Here is a 17,036-nt window from a genome sequence, read left to right on the forward strand (position 1 = left end):
ATTAATTGATTTGGTTGAAGTATTGATATGTTTGATTGTTTGACTCGATGAAGAGATTGGAGCAAGAGATTGATTGATTCAATTTGATCGAAAGGTCAATTAGCATTTGACAATTGGATTAACTACTTGGACTAAATGAGATAGATCCAAGATGTGATTTTGAACTTTGATTAATTAAGAAAAGTTGATTGACATCCAATTAAGGATTGATTTTAAGGACCATTAACTTAGCCAAAGAGGATAATAACATTGTGACTATGAGGACAAATGGTGATGCAAATTAAATTATAACCCTCAAGATGAGAACATAAGGGACTAGGATGATGATAGTGAACATGCAAAGTGAGACCTTGGACGATGATTATAATGATGTAATTGGCTTAAAATGTTTTCTAGGACCAATAGGCAAACTCATTGGGCAAGAAGGCAATCTTGACACTTGGAAATTTTGACAAAGTAATGAGACACAATTCATTCCCACTATGACAAGAGGCAAACCCATGGTTTGAGACAGAAAAACCATGGTTCTATGACTTGGGCAACTAACTTAGACAACAATAGCATTCCCACTATTTCTAGGTGAGAACCTGCGATTTGAGACAACAATCCCATGGTTACTTTGACAAGGTAAACTAACGCAAACTCATTGTTTTAAATTGAAATTCTGGACTTGCTTTTGGCAAAAGATGTTTATGTGGCACAAACACAACAAACATGAAAATAGTTGTTTGAATCGACTGAATGATGGGCCTAGATTAGCCAATGTGATAACATTTTACTAGTTTGCACAAGAAGACACATTAGGCAGTTCACAGCCTAAGGATGGAAAGTGGATACTACTCACTAAGACCCTTCACTATAAACAGAAATACCTCAGACAAAGTGGACATGCAGAGATTTGGTAACACTGGCTCCCTCACCATGACATGTGCACACCATATCTAATTCTTTGAAGGTTTGAAAACCTTTGTTAATCGAAGAATTCATACCTCACGATAAAGGGTACACTAAGGGTTAACTTCGGGATACGATCCAAATTCCCTAAATTAGTGAGCATGGGTTTTGGGCCTCTAAAATAAGTGGCGTCTAGTCATAATTTGGGGACTCAATGGCTATCCATTCGACGATGACTCACTTAAGAGCATGTCCCATTCCTCGTGAGAGGATTTTAATATATCTCACACAAATGTGGATACTGGGGGAATCATCGAGATGCACTTTTCACCAACAAGACTCGGGTTTTCATCCTAGCCCATTTATATAGTGGGCCAAATTGAAAGTGCTACTTTGAGTTGTTACCTCTCATAGGTGTAACGCATCGAGAGGCGGGCTTGCTAATGAAATTAGTACACGTTCTCTTACACCCAAGGTCGTTCAAGAGCATGAGGGGAGAGGATACTTGTATACTAATTTGAGGGATCCAATCTAAACAAATTGAAGACACAACAAACAACATTAATTCCCTTTAGGAAATTGAAGTGTTTCCTAACTAAATAAAAGACACATTATTCATTTTAACCCAAGTACACGTTTTTGTTTACAATACACCCCTATTTGGCAGTCCTACAACAAATAAGTTACATGTTTTGAGAGTTTGGGGTCTTCTACAATTGAAAAACTTGCAGAAATGCTACCAAAGGTAGGAAACAAAAAACCATTACCAGGTTAGCAAAAATCTGATAAAATCAAGAAACTAGAAAATGTAGAAAATACAAAGAAACGACATTCCCATTGTTTCACAGTTCGAACTTATTGTTCATGATTGTTACCCACAAACCTGCTATTACTAAGAGCATACACGTCATTTTATTGTTCAAATATAAATTTTTAAAGAGAGACAAAATAGAAAAACATGGATGAAAATGCAATCCTATCGTTTCTACCTTCAAGCCCATTGTTTTACTATTGAATACAGACAGAAAACAAAAACACTTGAAAGCAGAAAATTAAAATTTTACCATCTATACAACAACGAGAATGTGTTCTTGTTGGTTCTGGTGGCGTTCTTGTTGTTTGACAATGCATTCCCATCGTTTATGAAAATTGAGCTAGAGCTAAGTTGACTTCCACCGAAGTGTAAATCGACCTAAAATCCTACATTTTTGTCTACAAGTGTCCGCAATCTACAAAAATAGCACACTTAAACAATAAAAAATGTGAGAATGACCAGTGAAGTGGGTCCTTCCAGGCATGTTAGAAATGTGTGAATGAAAATGTGAGTGCAAATTAACAAGATTAAAATAATGAAGTTAACAACCTTAGCAAGCACAAATTCAATCAAACACTCAAGATTTAGGACGCTAAAAAGGAAAATTACAAAGCAAATGATAAAAAATAACAAAATGAAAGCTCTTTGATTTTCCTTTGATTTGATGTGTGCTCAATCTATGCTTCCAAGGGTGCTAGCATGTGCTCCATGATGATAATTATGCAAGAAACTAAGCTAAATTTGGATGCAAGGTGAGTGGATGCAAGTAACTAAAAATGAATTATAACGATGTGAGAATATGAAAGTGGATGAATTGTGCAAAAAAGTGAGAGGATTAAAAAAACATTGATGGAAATGAGGGAGAATTTAAGAAGACGTCACTTGTCTCAATTGAGGACAAGTTGTAAGGCATGGGGTGACAAGTGTCCTTTGAGAGCGCAAGTGTCATTGCAAGGCATGACAAGTGTAACCATAGACACATGTCAATTTGGGGAGATAACCACCCAAAATTAGTTTATTTTCCATAATTTACTAAAATAGAGAGTGTGCACATGACTTGGATAAGGTTAGTTGAAGTGATAGGGTTGGTTAGAACCCTTGGGTTGGATGGTGGGTTAGGTTATATGGGAGGTTAGAAGAAGGTTAGAATTAGGGGACATGTGACTAAAAGGAATTATTTGAATTATTTAAATTCAAATAAAAGGAATAAGAGGGTGACATGAACCAAATAAATAATTCTTTATTTTATTTGGTAGAAGGGTAGGTAATTAATTAATAAAAAGATTAACCAATTAATTAGACATGGCTTGATTAATTAAATTAATTTAGCCAGAAGGGAAGCCATAACTAATTAAATAATATTGATTATTTAGTTAATATAAGTGATTAAGGGAATTAAATTTGATTAAACTAATTAACCAAATTTGAGTGTCTACACTCACATAACATTTGATCAATGGTGTAGATTAATTAGAAAGATCAATGGATTAGAAATTTTTGGAGAGAGTGGGACCTATAATGCACATGGATTGATGATGTGGAAGGATAAGATAGGGTGCAAATGCATAGTGGAAATAAATAAAATATTAATTTTATATATTTGAGGTAGAAAAATTAAAGAAATTATTTTAATTTATTTAATTTGAGAGGGAAATGTTATCTTTTTCAATACTTTTTGAAAATTATTTAATATGAGAGGGATTAATTAAATAATAAAATTATTTAATTACTATTGGTATAAAAATGGTAAAATTAACTATATAAAAATATTTAATGTATTGTGGATAGAGAAAACTAATGAAATAATGAAATAATTTTTCATAATTTAATTATTAGAGAAAAATTAGCTTAATTAAATAATTATAAATTATATATTTAATATAGATAGAAGAATAATCCTAGTGATGATATGATGAAAATGCATTTGCCATTTTTAGATGTCTACACAAATAAATCAACTAAATTTTATATGATGATCCCTTCCCAACTATAATCCTACTAATATGGCTTAGGTCATGAGACATATTAGAATATTAGTGCCAATAGGAGAGCTCTTTAGAATTTCTAAAGATAGAGAAATAGTTTTACCTTACATCGCTACTATAAAACAGTCATACTAGCCTACTAATATTCCTAATGATATAATAAAGGGAAAGGATATCAAAGATATGTTTGAGGTTTACCTAGTAAATTCCTCAGTCAATAGCCAATTCAATCTTGACTATTTTTATACCACAATGTTGATTAACATATGGTTAGTTCAACACTATAATTTTAACTATAAAGTTTCAAGTAATATCATGCCTATTTAGTTCGTGAATGATTTAGATCTAAACAAGTGTCCAAGTCCTACAATAAATGCTCTTTCATGGATTCTAAAGAGGTGGATATTTAAGTGATTATGAACACCATGCAAGTTAGATTTCAGACATACCCAAACAAATCATTCTTCAAAGATATAATCATTATCAAATTCCCTATCAAATGGGGTATGTTGTTATTTGGAAAGTGAAAACTTTCAATTACAAACATACTTATCATATACTATCATTCCATTGCATAGATAATAGTTCAAGTTGAATAGTTGGAAAAGATGATGGTACACATTATTGAGGAAAGTTACAAAGCCACCAATGAAGCTATACTAAATGATGTTGGTCTTAGACACTTCATTAGATATTTTGATGAACAAGATCATAGAAGTGTTAAATCTCCTCTTTGTTCTATTCATATTAATGATGTGAATAATTTATGGACCATGTTTTTTTATGGTGTATGTTTAAAGGGTGGTTTATGTGTGTGATAATAATTGAGAATAGTAAGTGATGTTGAGGGGAAAACCTTCATAAGTCTCTAAAAAAATACAATTTATGATATGACGATTATAAACTAGCCACTAGCTCTTATATATACAATTCTTATGCCTTGGATGTACCTCAGATTGACTTGGAGAGCTAAATATATTAACAAGAATGATCTAACTGTCTAAATAAGAATATAATAATGATCATAAAAATTAATTAAGAGTTAAGGGAGCCATAAGATTACTACTTATATCCCTATGCACACTATACTATTAAGGGAAAACAACTAATGAAATTTGGGTAAATAAGTTTGGCTCAAAAACTACATAGATGAATCCTGATATAAGTATCATAATTTTACACACTATTAAAAACCTTCCACTTTTTCATGGATGAGATAAAAGTGTCTCTATAACGCATGGTTCACAAGGTAGAACCCTTTTTGTAAGTTTTAAAAATGGGGGAGCAAGTGAAGTTTTATTTATCTTAGGAAAACTCCATGTTAAGCATGGTTGAGCCAAAGTAGTATGTGGATGGATGATCTCTTGGGATGTCCTAATTCTTTGTGTCCTTGTGAGCATCAGCTAGATGCAATGAGTACTAAGTGGAAATTTTTACTAATGAGGGGGGTTTTAGGAACCACTTTTAATGAAATAGAGGTCAAAGAGCTTGACTAAAAAACTATGTAGTTGAATACTAATATAAATATCATAATTTCCTAACATGCTATGAAAATAATTCCTGATTATCTATAGATGATTTGAAAGGGGATCTTTAGTGAATAATTCATAAGGCACAACATTTGTTAAAGGTTTTGTAAATGGGGTAGTTAGCTACGTGGGTTTTATCTTTAGAGAACTCTAGGATTAAGTGCACTTGAATCAAAATAGTACTAGGATGGGTGACCCCCTTGGAAGTCTTGATGGCTAATCCCTATGAGTGCCAAGTGGACCATTAATTCTCATGAGAAATGGGTTTTTGTAAAGAACCAGTCATGAAATATGGATTGATGAGTGACTCAAAAAATACATAGTTTTTCATTATGATATAAATATAAAAAATTGGATGTTGTAAGATAAAAAGTGTGTTTTCTCTACAATCCAAGTTCTTAACATAATATTTACATAAATACTTCAAAAAATGTCATCATGTGTGTTTGTTGTATTCTTATATTTGTTGCGACATATACTTATATTGATCACCGAATTCTTAGAAATTCAATTAACCTTACTCAAGATTGATGTGCTTATCACCATCACTATCCTAGTTGCTAGTTTCTCGATGAGATGTGACTATTTTTCTCATATTTATATCTTTTGTTTATATTAACTAGTGGATAAATGTATAGATCCATGTCACACTCTTGACCAAAAAGATAGTTTCAAGTGAAATGAATTTATCCTGAATGGTTTTCGATGAAACTTTTTCACTCAAAACAAAGTGGTAGCCACATAGTGAAATGAATTTCGAGTGAAACCCTTTTATCTATTCATTAAATATATTTTTTTCTAAGTATGTAGAAGGTTAATTTGAATGCAATATTTTGTGTGAAAGGGTTTCATGCAAAAAAGTGTCACCCAAAACTATCGAAGTGGTAGTTTAACCCCTCTTTTGGGGCAAATTCAACAAAGATTCACCTTCAACTTCAAAATTTCACACCAAGGGCACCTTCATGAAAACCTAAAACTACCCTTCTACATATCTTAGAGTCTAGAAACTACTTATTTTCTATAGTTTGATTATTTCATTATGTTTTATAAAATTTTATTGTAGATAGGTTATTATAATAAAATACGAGGGTGATTAATTCTATTTAGATATTAATTTTTTAAATACATGAAGAATTAGAGAAAAATTTCTTCAAGAGGTTGTAATCTTTTTATGTTATAAAAAAATCAAGCAAAAGTTGACATTTCATTTTTTTTTAATTTATAAAACATTCAAACAAAATTTGACATTGCATGAAAACTACAACATTGTGATTAAGTTCAACATAAAAATATTAAAAAAATATATTTATTGAAAATTAGTTTTTTTTCATGCACTAGATTATGAAGTTAGCTATGTGAAACAATTTTGAGAAAAGAAAATGTTTTCTAATTTTTTAGTGATGTTCTATCAACCTTTTTTTAAAAATAGTTATTAAAATTATTTTCTTAAATTTATAAAAAAAAATTATAAACATAAACTACACTAAGAATTCTAAATTTCATTACTTTACATAATTTTAAAATTTAGAATATACATATCACTTTTAAATGATTCAAATTAAAAATTTGACATTCCTTTATAAAAGTATGACACATTGCTCTAATATTAAATTCAATCCTTAGTATCAAATGTAAAAATTTGATGTAGCCAGTTAAAACATAATCAATACAATAAATAAAATTATAAAAAATGACACAAGTTTGGGTCAAATTCTCTTCATTATTCTTCCTCGCAAACTCCAACCATTCTCCGATTACAATGAAGAAAGGCCTATTTTAACAGCAAACTAAAAATTTCCTTTTTGGGCAGATTTTTTACAAAATTTTGAAATTTGCCTTTTATGGAAATTTTCAAATCTATCCCAAAAATCATGAAATCTTTTGGAAATCTAAAAAACACTCCTATAGCACAAATTGCCAACTTTCTAACCCCATAAATATTACAAGTTCAAAATTAACTAAAAACCCAACTTTCTAAAAATCTGAAAAAAAAAAAAAAAAACCAATAAAAGTCGATTTTAAGGGCTCAGATGAAGAAATCAGGCCCTGAAAATTTGAGTTTTTTGAGGCCTTACTGAACTAAGTTCAATCGGCAATCCAAAGAACTCCTCAAGATACACCACCACGTCAAATTTCAGCCCAATCAGACAACCAAGTCAAAAGTCAAAATTGATGGCTAACATTACAAATTCTAAGGACCACACTCTTGCTTTAAAGATCACCAAAACATTTCTTATGCTGACTTGAAATTTTTAACTTAATATAATATTTATATTTTGTATTCAAAACATATTCTAGTTACATACATTAACAAGTTTAAGAAGTCATCACAGATTTTAGTGTCATGGAGAAAACACACGTGTTTCAATAGCTAAAGTAGTTCAAAGTAGGTATAAGTATGTTATTGCACTTGAACCACACAAGTATTTCCATATAAAAGAGTTTAAACTCTTGTTGGATGCAAAAAATTTCAAAGATAAAGTCTTTAGGTTCCTCCTTTATTTGTAGTCAAGGTTGCCTTTGTTGAAAGTAGGAACACAAATTTAAAATTTTGTATAATATTTACAATAAAAAATAGTTGTTTTGGGTTTAAATAAGGATGAGATTTTAGAAGATTTTAAAAGAAAATGGAAAAGGAAAAAGGGATAATTTAATAAATATTTATTTGAGTTATATTATTAGTTTTTAAACAAGTTTGAAAAATTAAAATTTTATAATGTGAATTTATAGAAAAAATAATAATAAGAGATTAATTGGATGAATTGATAGACATAAGAATATCATTCATTCACAAAAATAATGAAAGCAAAAAAGTCTACAATATTTATTATGTTACTATCTTTGGGAAATACAAAGTTTTCTTCTTTCTCTTTCCTCAATGCCCATGTCAATAATTTCTTTATAAGTTAAATGAAATTATAGCTACCTCATAAACACTCTTTTTTGAGGTAATATTCTATTTATATTTTACTTTTCTTAAGTTATACTTTGAAAAATTACAACAAGAAAAAAATATTTAAATACTAATAGGAGAAAGTTTTATGGATCTAGTTAAGAGGAGAGAAAAAATTTATCTCCATGAGAAACTTGACTTTTTGATGTGTTGTTGTCATTGCTAGAATGATTTTGACTTGTAGGCTCTAAATCGATGAATATTTGGAGATACCATTTTGTTCTTGGTAATGGAATGATAGTGTTCAAGAGTCATATCAAACATGTCCTTAATATCTCATTTACTTCTTTACTTTGACTAAAAATATTAAGGAGATCTTTGTTGCATTTAGATAGTGTAGAGGAAATACTAGTTTTCTTCATGGCATCTAGATTGAAAACGTCTTTGTTGAACAATTCTTCCTTAATCATCTTCTAAAAATTCTTTTCAATTTTAGCAACATCTAGAATCTCAAAAAAAAAAAAAATTTATAATTTATAATCAATAGCCTAGATACCAATTTGAATCTGGGATTTGGGTTGATCACATAATTTATTAAGTTTTGATACCCCTTAAGAGTCCTTAAGTGCAATCATATTTATTCCAAACTTTTGGACCAAACATGTGAATTTTTTTTTCATATTTGCAAAAATTGATCCAACACAGTTAAGTTTTGATTTGTGGATGTCATTTCTTGAAGGCCTTTAATTAAATTTCGCCACAATTTCTCTCCTTTATTAGTTAGTTGTAATTTGTCATCAATTTTATTTTTATCAACTTCAATCATTATACAATCTCTTCTAGCTTCCTTAATTAATTTAATATCATCTAAGGGTCACATGCTCAACTTATCTCTTAGTAGCCTTGATATTTGTTAATTTTAGTAATGATTTCCTTATTAGTATCATGACTAGAAGTAGTTGGCATGATTGAAGCAAGAAGAGTTACACCTAAAGGTTGTTCATTTGCATCAACAAAATCTAATTTAAGTATTTAGGGTGCATATTTTCTCTTCAATATATTCCTTAGTTTGTTTTAATTTCTTAAGTTTTCTAGATTAGTCTAGAAATAGAAACTTGCAAGTTGTAAATATTACTTTCATGTGATGATGGACCAAGATCCACTCAAGTAATATAATACTTAAATGTTATTACATCTTCTTTATTCTTATTGGTAGTTGGTTTTGTAATTTCAACATATTGTGTGCCTACATAAGAATCTATAATCAACCTTGATATAATTTTTCCTTGTTTAGGAGTAAGAGTTGTTTGTAATAAATTGGCGCATTATCAAAATTAGGAGCTACTTCATTAGTGACCTTTCTTTTTATTGACTACCATCTACTGAACTCAAGGTATAGGAATTGGACTACTTGAGAAAATAATCATGTGCGTATTAGTAGAAATAGGGGAAAGTAGTTAGTATATAGAAACAGTGGAAACTCCCATTTCAATTATTGACTTTGGAGGTGGAATGAAAACGTGTGAATAAGTCACTTGAGACAAGGGGGTGAAGAAGTGAGAGGTGGTGGAACCAATAAATGTTGTAAATGTTGGTATGTGGTGACTGATCATGTTGTTAGGCTTAAATTTTGGTGACTTTGTCAATCGTGTTTTCCCTCCAAATCAATTAATGGGAGAATTCAAGGGGATGAGTAGAGCCCCTCTTGCTTGAGGCCTAGGGGTGGAGCCCACAATAGGGGTCTAGGGGAAACACCTCCAATTGGGGATGTTGCCAAGGGTAGTGCCCTTGAAGCAAAAATTGGCCATTATTTAATCAAGAAGTTAGCTATTATTTTGGTATGTAATTGACCTTTGTAAACCACAAAAAAATGTTTGATAAATAAGTGGTCATGTAATGTGAAAAATCGTTAGATTGTAATTTTCTCTTTCTTGGATCTAGTAAGAAGAACTTAGATGACTATTTCTTTATGGATGTAGCCCACATTGGGTGAACCATGTTAAATATGTGTGTTATTGTGAATAGTTATTTTTGACTTTTTTATTCTACATTATATTTAATATTGCTTGTTGTTTCAATTTTCTTAAAATCCAACAATAAATGGGTGAGCTTCGAGGGGATGAGATAGGAGGTAATGCAGAGGTAGTCTAAACTAGTGAATCTTGTTGTGAGGAAGGAGCAAGAGTTGGAAACAAAGAGTTTTTAATATCACTTTGATGTGCATGTTAATCTAACACAAGTATTCATTTCAAAGTACTTAAACAATCTCAACCAACATGAGAATAAGATAAATATATATATAGACACTCATAAATGATATTATCTTTGAAAAGGGATACAATAAAATGTCTTATTTTCTTCTTGGTATGTTTGGTCTATTGAAATCTCTTGTAACATAATAGGAAATTATACAATGACCTACCTCATAATCAAAGTAAGAAAGATTTACAAGTTCTTTCAATTATTTGAGAAAAATAAAATGTAGAGAGAAGGCATATAATTTTGTAACTATATGAAAAGTGAAACAAAATACTCCACACAAGGTAGCAATACAATATGTGTCCTTGTGATGTGACCATGTGTTAAAAATCCTTGTGATTTGACCATGTGATATGGCAATGAGGTAAGTATCTACATGTGGGAAATTAATAAAAAAAAATCATGTCCAATAGCATTGTGATCAATCCTTGTAAGATGTGGCAATTATGATCAATTTTGGTTGAATGTGGGAAGGTAATGATACGAATCTCTATGTGTGCTATGTCGATGAGATAGACCATTTAATTATGTGAGCACAGTGTGATATATCTCCACATGATGCAATCATGGATCTCCACTAATGTGTGTGGTGAAGTGCCATTTTAGTGATGAATCTATGATTAGAACACAATATTATTTGAAATCTCAACCATAAAATTCATTAGTGATAATAAATACCCCCTAGAATTGGTTGCATCTAATGAATGCACAAGAAATTGGAGGATTGTAAAAATGATATGTGATCATGGTAATGCTAAAAATAATGAGGTGTAAAAGAATGAGATGTAAGATAAATGTATTATCTTGTAGTAATCATGTAGGATCTTAAATTAAAGATAAGAATCAAGAAAAAAGGTTGCCCCTAATATAGGAAAATCATTAAGTAAGAATGGTCCTAAAGTGAAGGTATAGTGATATAATCATATCATGTAGATAATTAAACCAATTTAGATAAGTGTATTGATCATAGACAAATCAAAAATAGGTGTGAAAGCATGCATGCAAAGATGGTTGCCCACAATATGGGCAAGATGATAAGATTAAGATGACTTTAAAGGAAAGATAAGGATACTAAGAATATCAATGACATGTATAAGATAATTTCACGAAAAGGGTCTAAAATATGAGTAATCATAAGATTAAACATGAAAAGAGACCATAAATCCTGATGGCATAAGAATGAAAGTATAGGCATGACAAGATCATCAATATAAAGTGACAATCATGGAGTCATAAGTTGGTAGATATGATGTAGGAATAAGAAAAGTAAATGTGGTTCATGGCATATAGAAGATATCACAAGTGTATAGCATAGATCATGAAAACATGTGTAAAAAGGGACACTTGTAGTTGCAAATATTACTTTCATGTGTTGATGGACCAAGAGCCACTTAGGTGACATCATAATTAAATGTTAGTACATCTTCTTTATTCTTAGTGGTAGTTGGTTTTGTGATTTCAACATATTGTGTGACCACATAAGAATCTATAATCAACCTTGATATAATTTTGGCTTGTTTGGGAGTAGGACTTGTTTGTAATAAATTGGCCCCATATCAAAACTAGGAGCTACTTCATTAGTGACCTTTCTTTTCTTGACTACCATCTACTGAACTCAAGGTGTAGGAGTTGGACTGCTTGAGGGAACAACCATGTACGTATTAGAGGAAAAGGTCATAGAAATAGGGGAAAGTAGTTAGTATGTAGAAATAGTGGAATCTCCCATTTCAATTATTGGGTTTGTAGGTGGAGTGAAAATGTGTGAATAAGTCACTTGAGACATAAGGGGATGAAGAAGTGAGAGGTGGTGGAACCAATAGATATTGTTGATGTTGGTATATGGTGACTGATCATGTTGTTGGGCTTAAATTTTGGTGACTTTGTCAATCATGATTTCCCTCCAAATAAATTAATGGGGGAATTCAAGGGGACTAGATCCCCTCTTGCTTGAGGCCCAAGGGTGGAGACCATGGTAGGGGTCTAGGGGCAACATCTCCAATTGAGAATGTTGCCAAGGGTAGTGCACCTGAAGCAAAAATTGCAGCCTATTATTTAATAAAGCAGTTACGTATTATTTTGGTATGTAAACTAACCTTTGTAAAGTGTAAAAAAAGGTTTGATAAATAAGTGGTTGTGTAATGTGAAAAATCATTAGATTGTAATTTTCTATTTGTTCAATAGTAAGAAGAGAATGGATGACTATTTCTCTATGGATGTAGCCCACATTGAGTGAACCATGTTAAATATGTGTGTTATTGTGAATTGTTATTTTGCCTCTTTTATTCTACATTATATAAATAATATTGCTTGTTGTTTCAATTTGCCTAAACTCTAACAATAAATGGGTGATCTTGAGGGAATGAGATAGGAGGTAATGTAGAGGTAGAAACTAGTGAACCTTGTTGTGAGGAGGGAACAAGAGTTGGAAGTAATAAGTTTTTAATATCGCTTTGATGTGCATGTTAATCTAACATGAGTATTCATTTCAAAGTACTTAAACAATCTCAACCAACATGAGAATTATATATATATATATATATATATATATATATATATATATATATATATATATATATATATATATATATATATATATATATATATATATATGGTCTATTGAAATCTCATATAAAATAATAGGAAGTTATGCAATAACCTACCTCATAATCAAAGTAAGCAAAATTTACGAGTTCTTTCAATTATCAAAAAAAAAATGTAGAGAGAACGCATATAATTTTGTAACCATATGAAAAGTGAAACAAAATACTCCACACAAGATAGCAATACAATATGTGTCCTTGTGATGTGACCATGTGATAAAAATCCATGTGATATGGCAATGAGATAAGTATCTACATGTGGGAAATCTAATAAAAAATATTCACATCCAATAGCATTATGATGAAACCTTGCAAGATGCATGGCAACTATGATAAATTTTGGTCGAATGTGAGAAGGTAATGATATAAATCTCTATATGTGCTATGTCGATAAGATAGATCTTTTAATGATGTGAGCATGTGATATGTCTCCATGATGCAAGCATGCGATGTAAACATGGATCTCCACTAATGTGTGTGGTGTGTGTGGTGAAGTTTCATTTTAGTGATGAATCTATGCCTAGAACACAATATAATTTAAAATATCAACCATAAAATTCATCAGTGATAATAAATACCCCTAGAATTGGTTGCATCTAATGAATGCACAAGAAATTGGAGGAAAGTAAAAATGATATGTGATAATGGTAATGCAAAAAATAATGAGGTGCAAATGAATAAGATGTAAGCATATATCATACAAAAATGTATTAGCTTATAATAATCATGTAAGATCTTAAATTAAAGATAAGCATCAAGGAAAAAGGTTGCCCCCAATATAGGCAAATCATTAAGTAAGAGTGATCCTAAAGTGAAGGTATAGTCATGTAATCAAATCATGTAGATAATTAAACCAATTTTGATAAGTGTATTTATCATAGACATATCAAAAATAGGTGCTAAAGCATGTGTGTAAAGATGGTTGCCCACAATATGGGCAAGATGATAAGGTTAAGATGACTTTAAAGGAAAGATAAGGATACTAAGAATATCAATGACATGCATAAGATAAGTTCATGACAAAGGTCTAAAATGTGAGTAATCATAAGAATAAACATGAGAAGAGACCATAAAGCCTGGTGGCATAAGAATGAAAGTATAGGCATGACAAGATCATTAATATAAAGTGGCATTCATGGAGTCATAAGTCGGTAGATATGACAGGAATAAGAAAATTAAATGTGGTTCATGGCATATAGAAGATATCACAAGTGTATAGCAGATCATGAAAACATGTGTAAATAAGAAACTTGGTGAACACACATAGTGAGATCACAAAACATAAACAATAATAAAAATTAAACTAAACATGAAGACAATAATAAAAGTTAATAAGGAAATGTAGGTAGATATAGGAGCTAAACATGACATATAAGAGTATAGGTTCTAGAAACATAAAAGTAACATAGGAAAGATGTCCCAAGGTAGGGAAAATAAAGCATAAGACATAATATAGAAGGTAAAATAATGATAGGAGTTGCACAAAAAATATGGAATAAATAAGAGGCATCAAAGTGTAAAGATACTAATGCCACAACACATGTTTAAAGTCACTATGTAAACATATTCAATATAATAATAAAAATGTTTCATGAAAGCACTAGGCAAATCCACAAAAGGAAGTGGTAAGAGCATGTGGTAATAATAAAAAGCAATTGAATTTATGACCACTTAAGCTTATTGTTAACACTTTAGCAATTAATTGATTCTTATATAGTGAAAAAAATATTCTCTTATATAAACAAACATTAAGTGTCCCATGAGCCAAACAAAACACAAAAGTATGTCACTTATCAATATGTTACATCAAGAAAATCCGAGAAAATACATTTTAATGAAAAAGACTATATCTTATTACTAGTTGATGCCCAAATTAGACATTTACCCTTCCTATGCATAAAGACATTATTATTCCATGTTAGAATCTTTGTAATTTGGAGCTAAACGTGATGAATATATGGCTATAGTTATGAATATTTGTTGTAAAATACAATCAAATTTTAAGAAGATTGTATCACATGAAAGGAAGGATTTCAAATAGGCCAACACAATTCTTATAAGATTGTTCTAGTATGCAAAGGACAATTTCAAACAAATACCCATAACCAAAAAATTGATTACATGAAGGATCTACTATCAAATTTGGACCTTGCTCATGGTTAATTGTTAATATATCTCTCTTTATATACGATGAAAACTTTTCCATAAAAGTTCGCATTGCTATCCATGTTTGTTTCAAAATTCTAACAAACCATTTTGATTTTGAAAATATGGAAAAAAAACCATCATCATTGAGAAAAAGAAACTTAATAAAAATAGTAAAGCCAATCATATTTTAAGCAAAAGATTTTATTTCTTCTTTTAAGTAACTTCGGAAACAACAAATTACCGAAGAATTGTAGGTCAATTGGTAAGTGTAATTGTATGTTTCTTGATTACACCATCCACCAAGATTTAAATCCCCACATGTATCACCTTAAACCTGATCATAATAGATATCAACTTAAACTTCGACTGGATGGGAAGAGTTATCAGCTTAAACTTTGCTTCCATATCTGAAAAAGCAAAAACGATCTGGATTTGACATAAAACCCTCCATCGAAAAAAAAACCGGAAAACTCGACCTCTTCACCAGCCTAAGTTTTCATGAAAAATAAAAATATAATAAATATAAACAGTTAGCAAGCAGTTCTAATTCAAGGCATCTTGATATGCCTCAAACCAACCCCGTATACATGACAAATTTACATGTTTAAAAAATTCTTGACACATATACCGTATTTTCATGCTTCCTGTTATGAATTTTACTCCTAGATGGTCTCGAGATCGAACCCCGCAAAGCTCCCCGGGCTGGGAAGCCCAAAGGTCGGCGACAAATTTCCACATCTCGGACTGTACAGAAAATACGAAGACGACATAGGCGAACCCCAGCCGTTGCTTGAACTAACGGGAGGTCTCAGGTTCGACTCCTGGCGAAACGCAGTAGGAGAAAGAGCAGTCGTTACAGGCTCTTCTTCTGCCTTTTCAATAAGGCTCGCCGCCAGCTCCCTGTACTCCAGGCTCACAGGCGATCTCTCCTCCAGCCATGTCCATTCCATCGGCGTAAACGCCGTTAATGGCGAGAACATTCCACGCACAGGCGACGGCGTCAACAAATCGAGCTTTAATGGCGAAGCCAGCGAAGGAAAAGCAGAGGTTGTGTCTGAGCTGAGCGGTGGAGGCGCAAATTTCTGCAAACGGCCGTTTAAAGTAGGCGCCGGAGGCGCCAACGGTGGCGCTGTCTGGAAGGTCTCGGGTTCGAAACTGTTCCCGGTGAGCTCCTGAACTAGGTCACGAAATCCAGATGGATGAATATTATAAAGCTTTGGAGCTGGTCTGGCCATGGCCGGCGTCTTCTTCGTTATTTTGTTCGACGACCTGCTCACGGCAAGCCTGCTATTATTCTCCGCGCCCATACACGCAATAAATATTATCTCTTCTCGGCAGCCACGAGATTCGAACTGTGGTTGCGTTGCCTGAATTATGTCTTCTTGGCAGCGAGGAGATTCGAACCAGGGTTGCCTTTGAATCGTTCTTTGAAGCCTTTATAGAAATTTCATTTCATAGGCTCTGCCTTTTTTTCCTGGCATTTTCAGTTTCTTGTCTTCTAGTGGCCATTACAACGTTACGTCTACGGCAGTTATTGTTGCCTGCCACGTAAGGAAAGAGATTAACAATGTCAACTTGTACAGCCTGTCGGCTCTGTGCTGGCGGCCACGTGGACCCCTTCTACTAGGTCGGCAGTTTGTTTCGCTTCGCGAAGGTTTGAAAAGGCGGTATCACATGTTGAGCAAAAGTCCATCTCAGCCGCCACGTGCAGTCAAGCAATGAGGTTTGACCGGCGAAAAAACGGGGTAGATCTCGCTGGGAAAAATAATACAAGGGGGACATTTTTCGTAGCTTTGACCAATTCAAAACCCAAAAAAAAATATTGCTACCCATAGTTTGGCAATAAATCAAACTGTGACGCCAACCCAAGGGCTTCTGGATATCACTATTATATATATATTTGTGATTCCGTTC

The 17,036-nt window shown here is 32.0% G+C and overlaps 1 protein-coding gene across 2 annotated transcripts; it reads right to left on the reverse strand.

The window, feature by feature from the left end:
* Positions 1-15,305: 15,305 nt before the first annotated feature.
* On the reverse strand, positions 15,306-16,528 carry LOC131062766 (VQ motif-containing protein 9). Of its 2 annotated transcripts, none has more exons than XM_057996491.2 (2): positions 15,751-16,528; positions 15,306-15,529 (listed from the first exon to the last, which is right to left on the reverse strand). In XM_057996491.2, exon 1 carries the CDS (start codon positions 16,427-16,429, stop codon positions 15,785-15,787), a length of 645 nt encoding a protein of 214 aa, XP_057852474.1. In that variant the 5' UTR covers positions 16,430-16,528; the 3' UTR covers positions 15,306-15,529; positions 15,751-15,784. The 2 variants fall into 2 exon arrangements, with proteins under 2 accessions (XP_057852474.1, XP_057852473.1); XM_057996490.2 differs by lacking the exon at positions 15,306-15,529 and adding an exon at positions 15,575-15,610.
* Between the last annotated feature and the right edge of the window lie 508 nt (positions 16,529-17,036).

The sequence above is a fragment of the Cryptomeria japonica genome, chromosome 9 (assembly GCF_030272615.1).
Source record: "Cryptomeria japonica chromosome 9, Sugi_1.0, whole genome shotgun sequence".
Taxonomy (NCBI): Eukaryota; Viridiplantae; Streptophyta; class Pinopsida; order Cupressales; family Cupressaceae; genus Cryptomeria; species Cryptomeria japonica.

Excerpts from the sequence above, each read along its gene's own strand:
- LOC131062766 (XM_057996491.2), bottom strand. The coding sequence starts at position 16,429 with ATGGGCGCGGAGAATAATAGCAGGCTTGCCGTGAGCAGGTCGTCGAAC.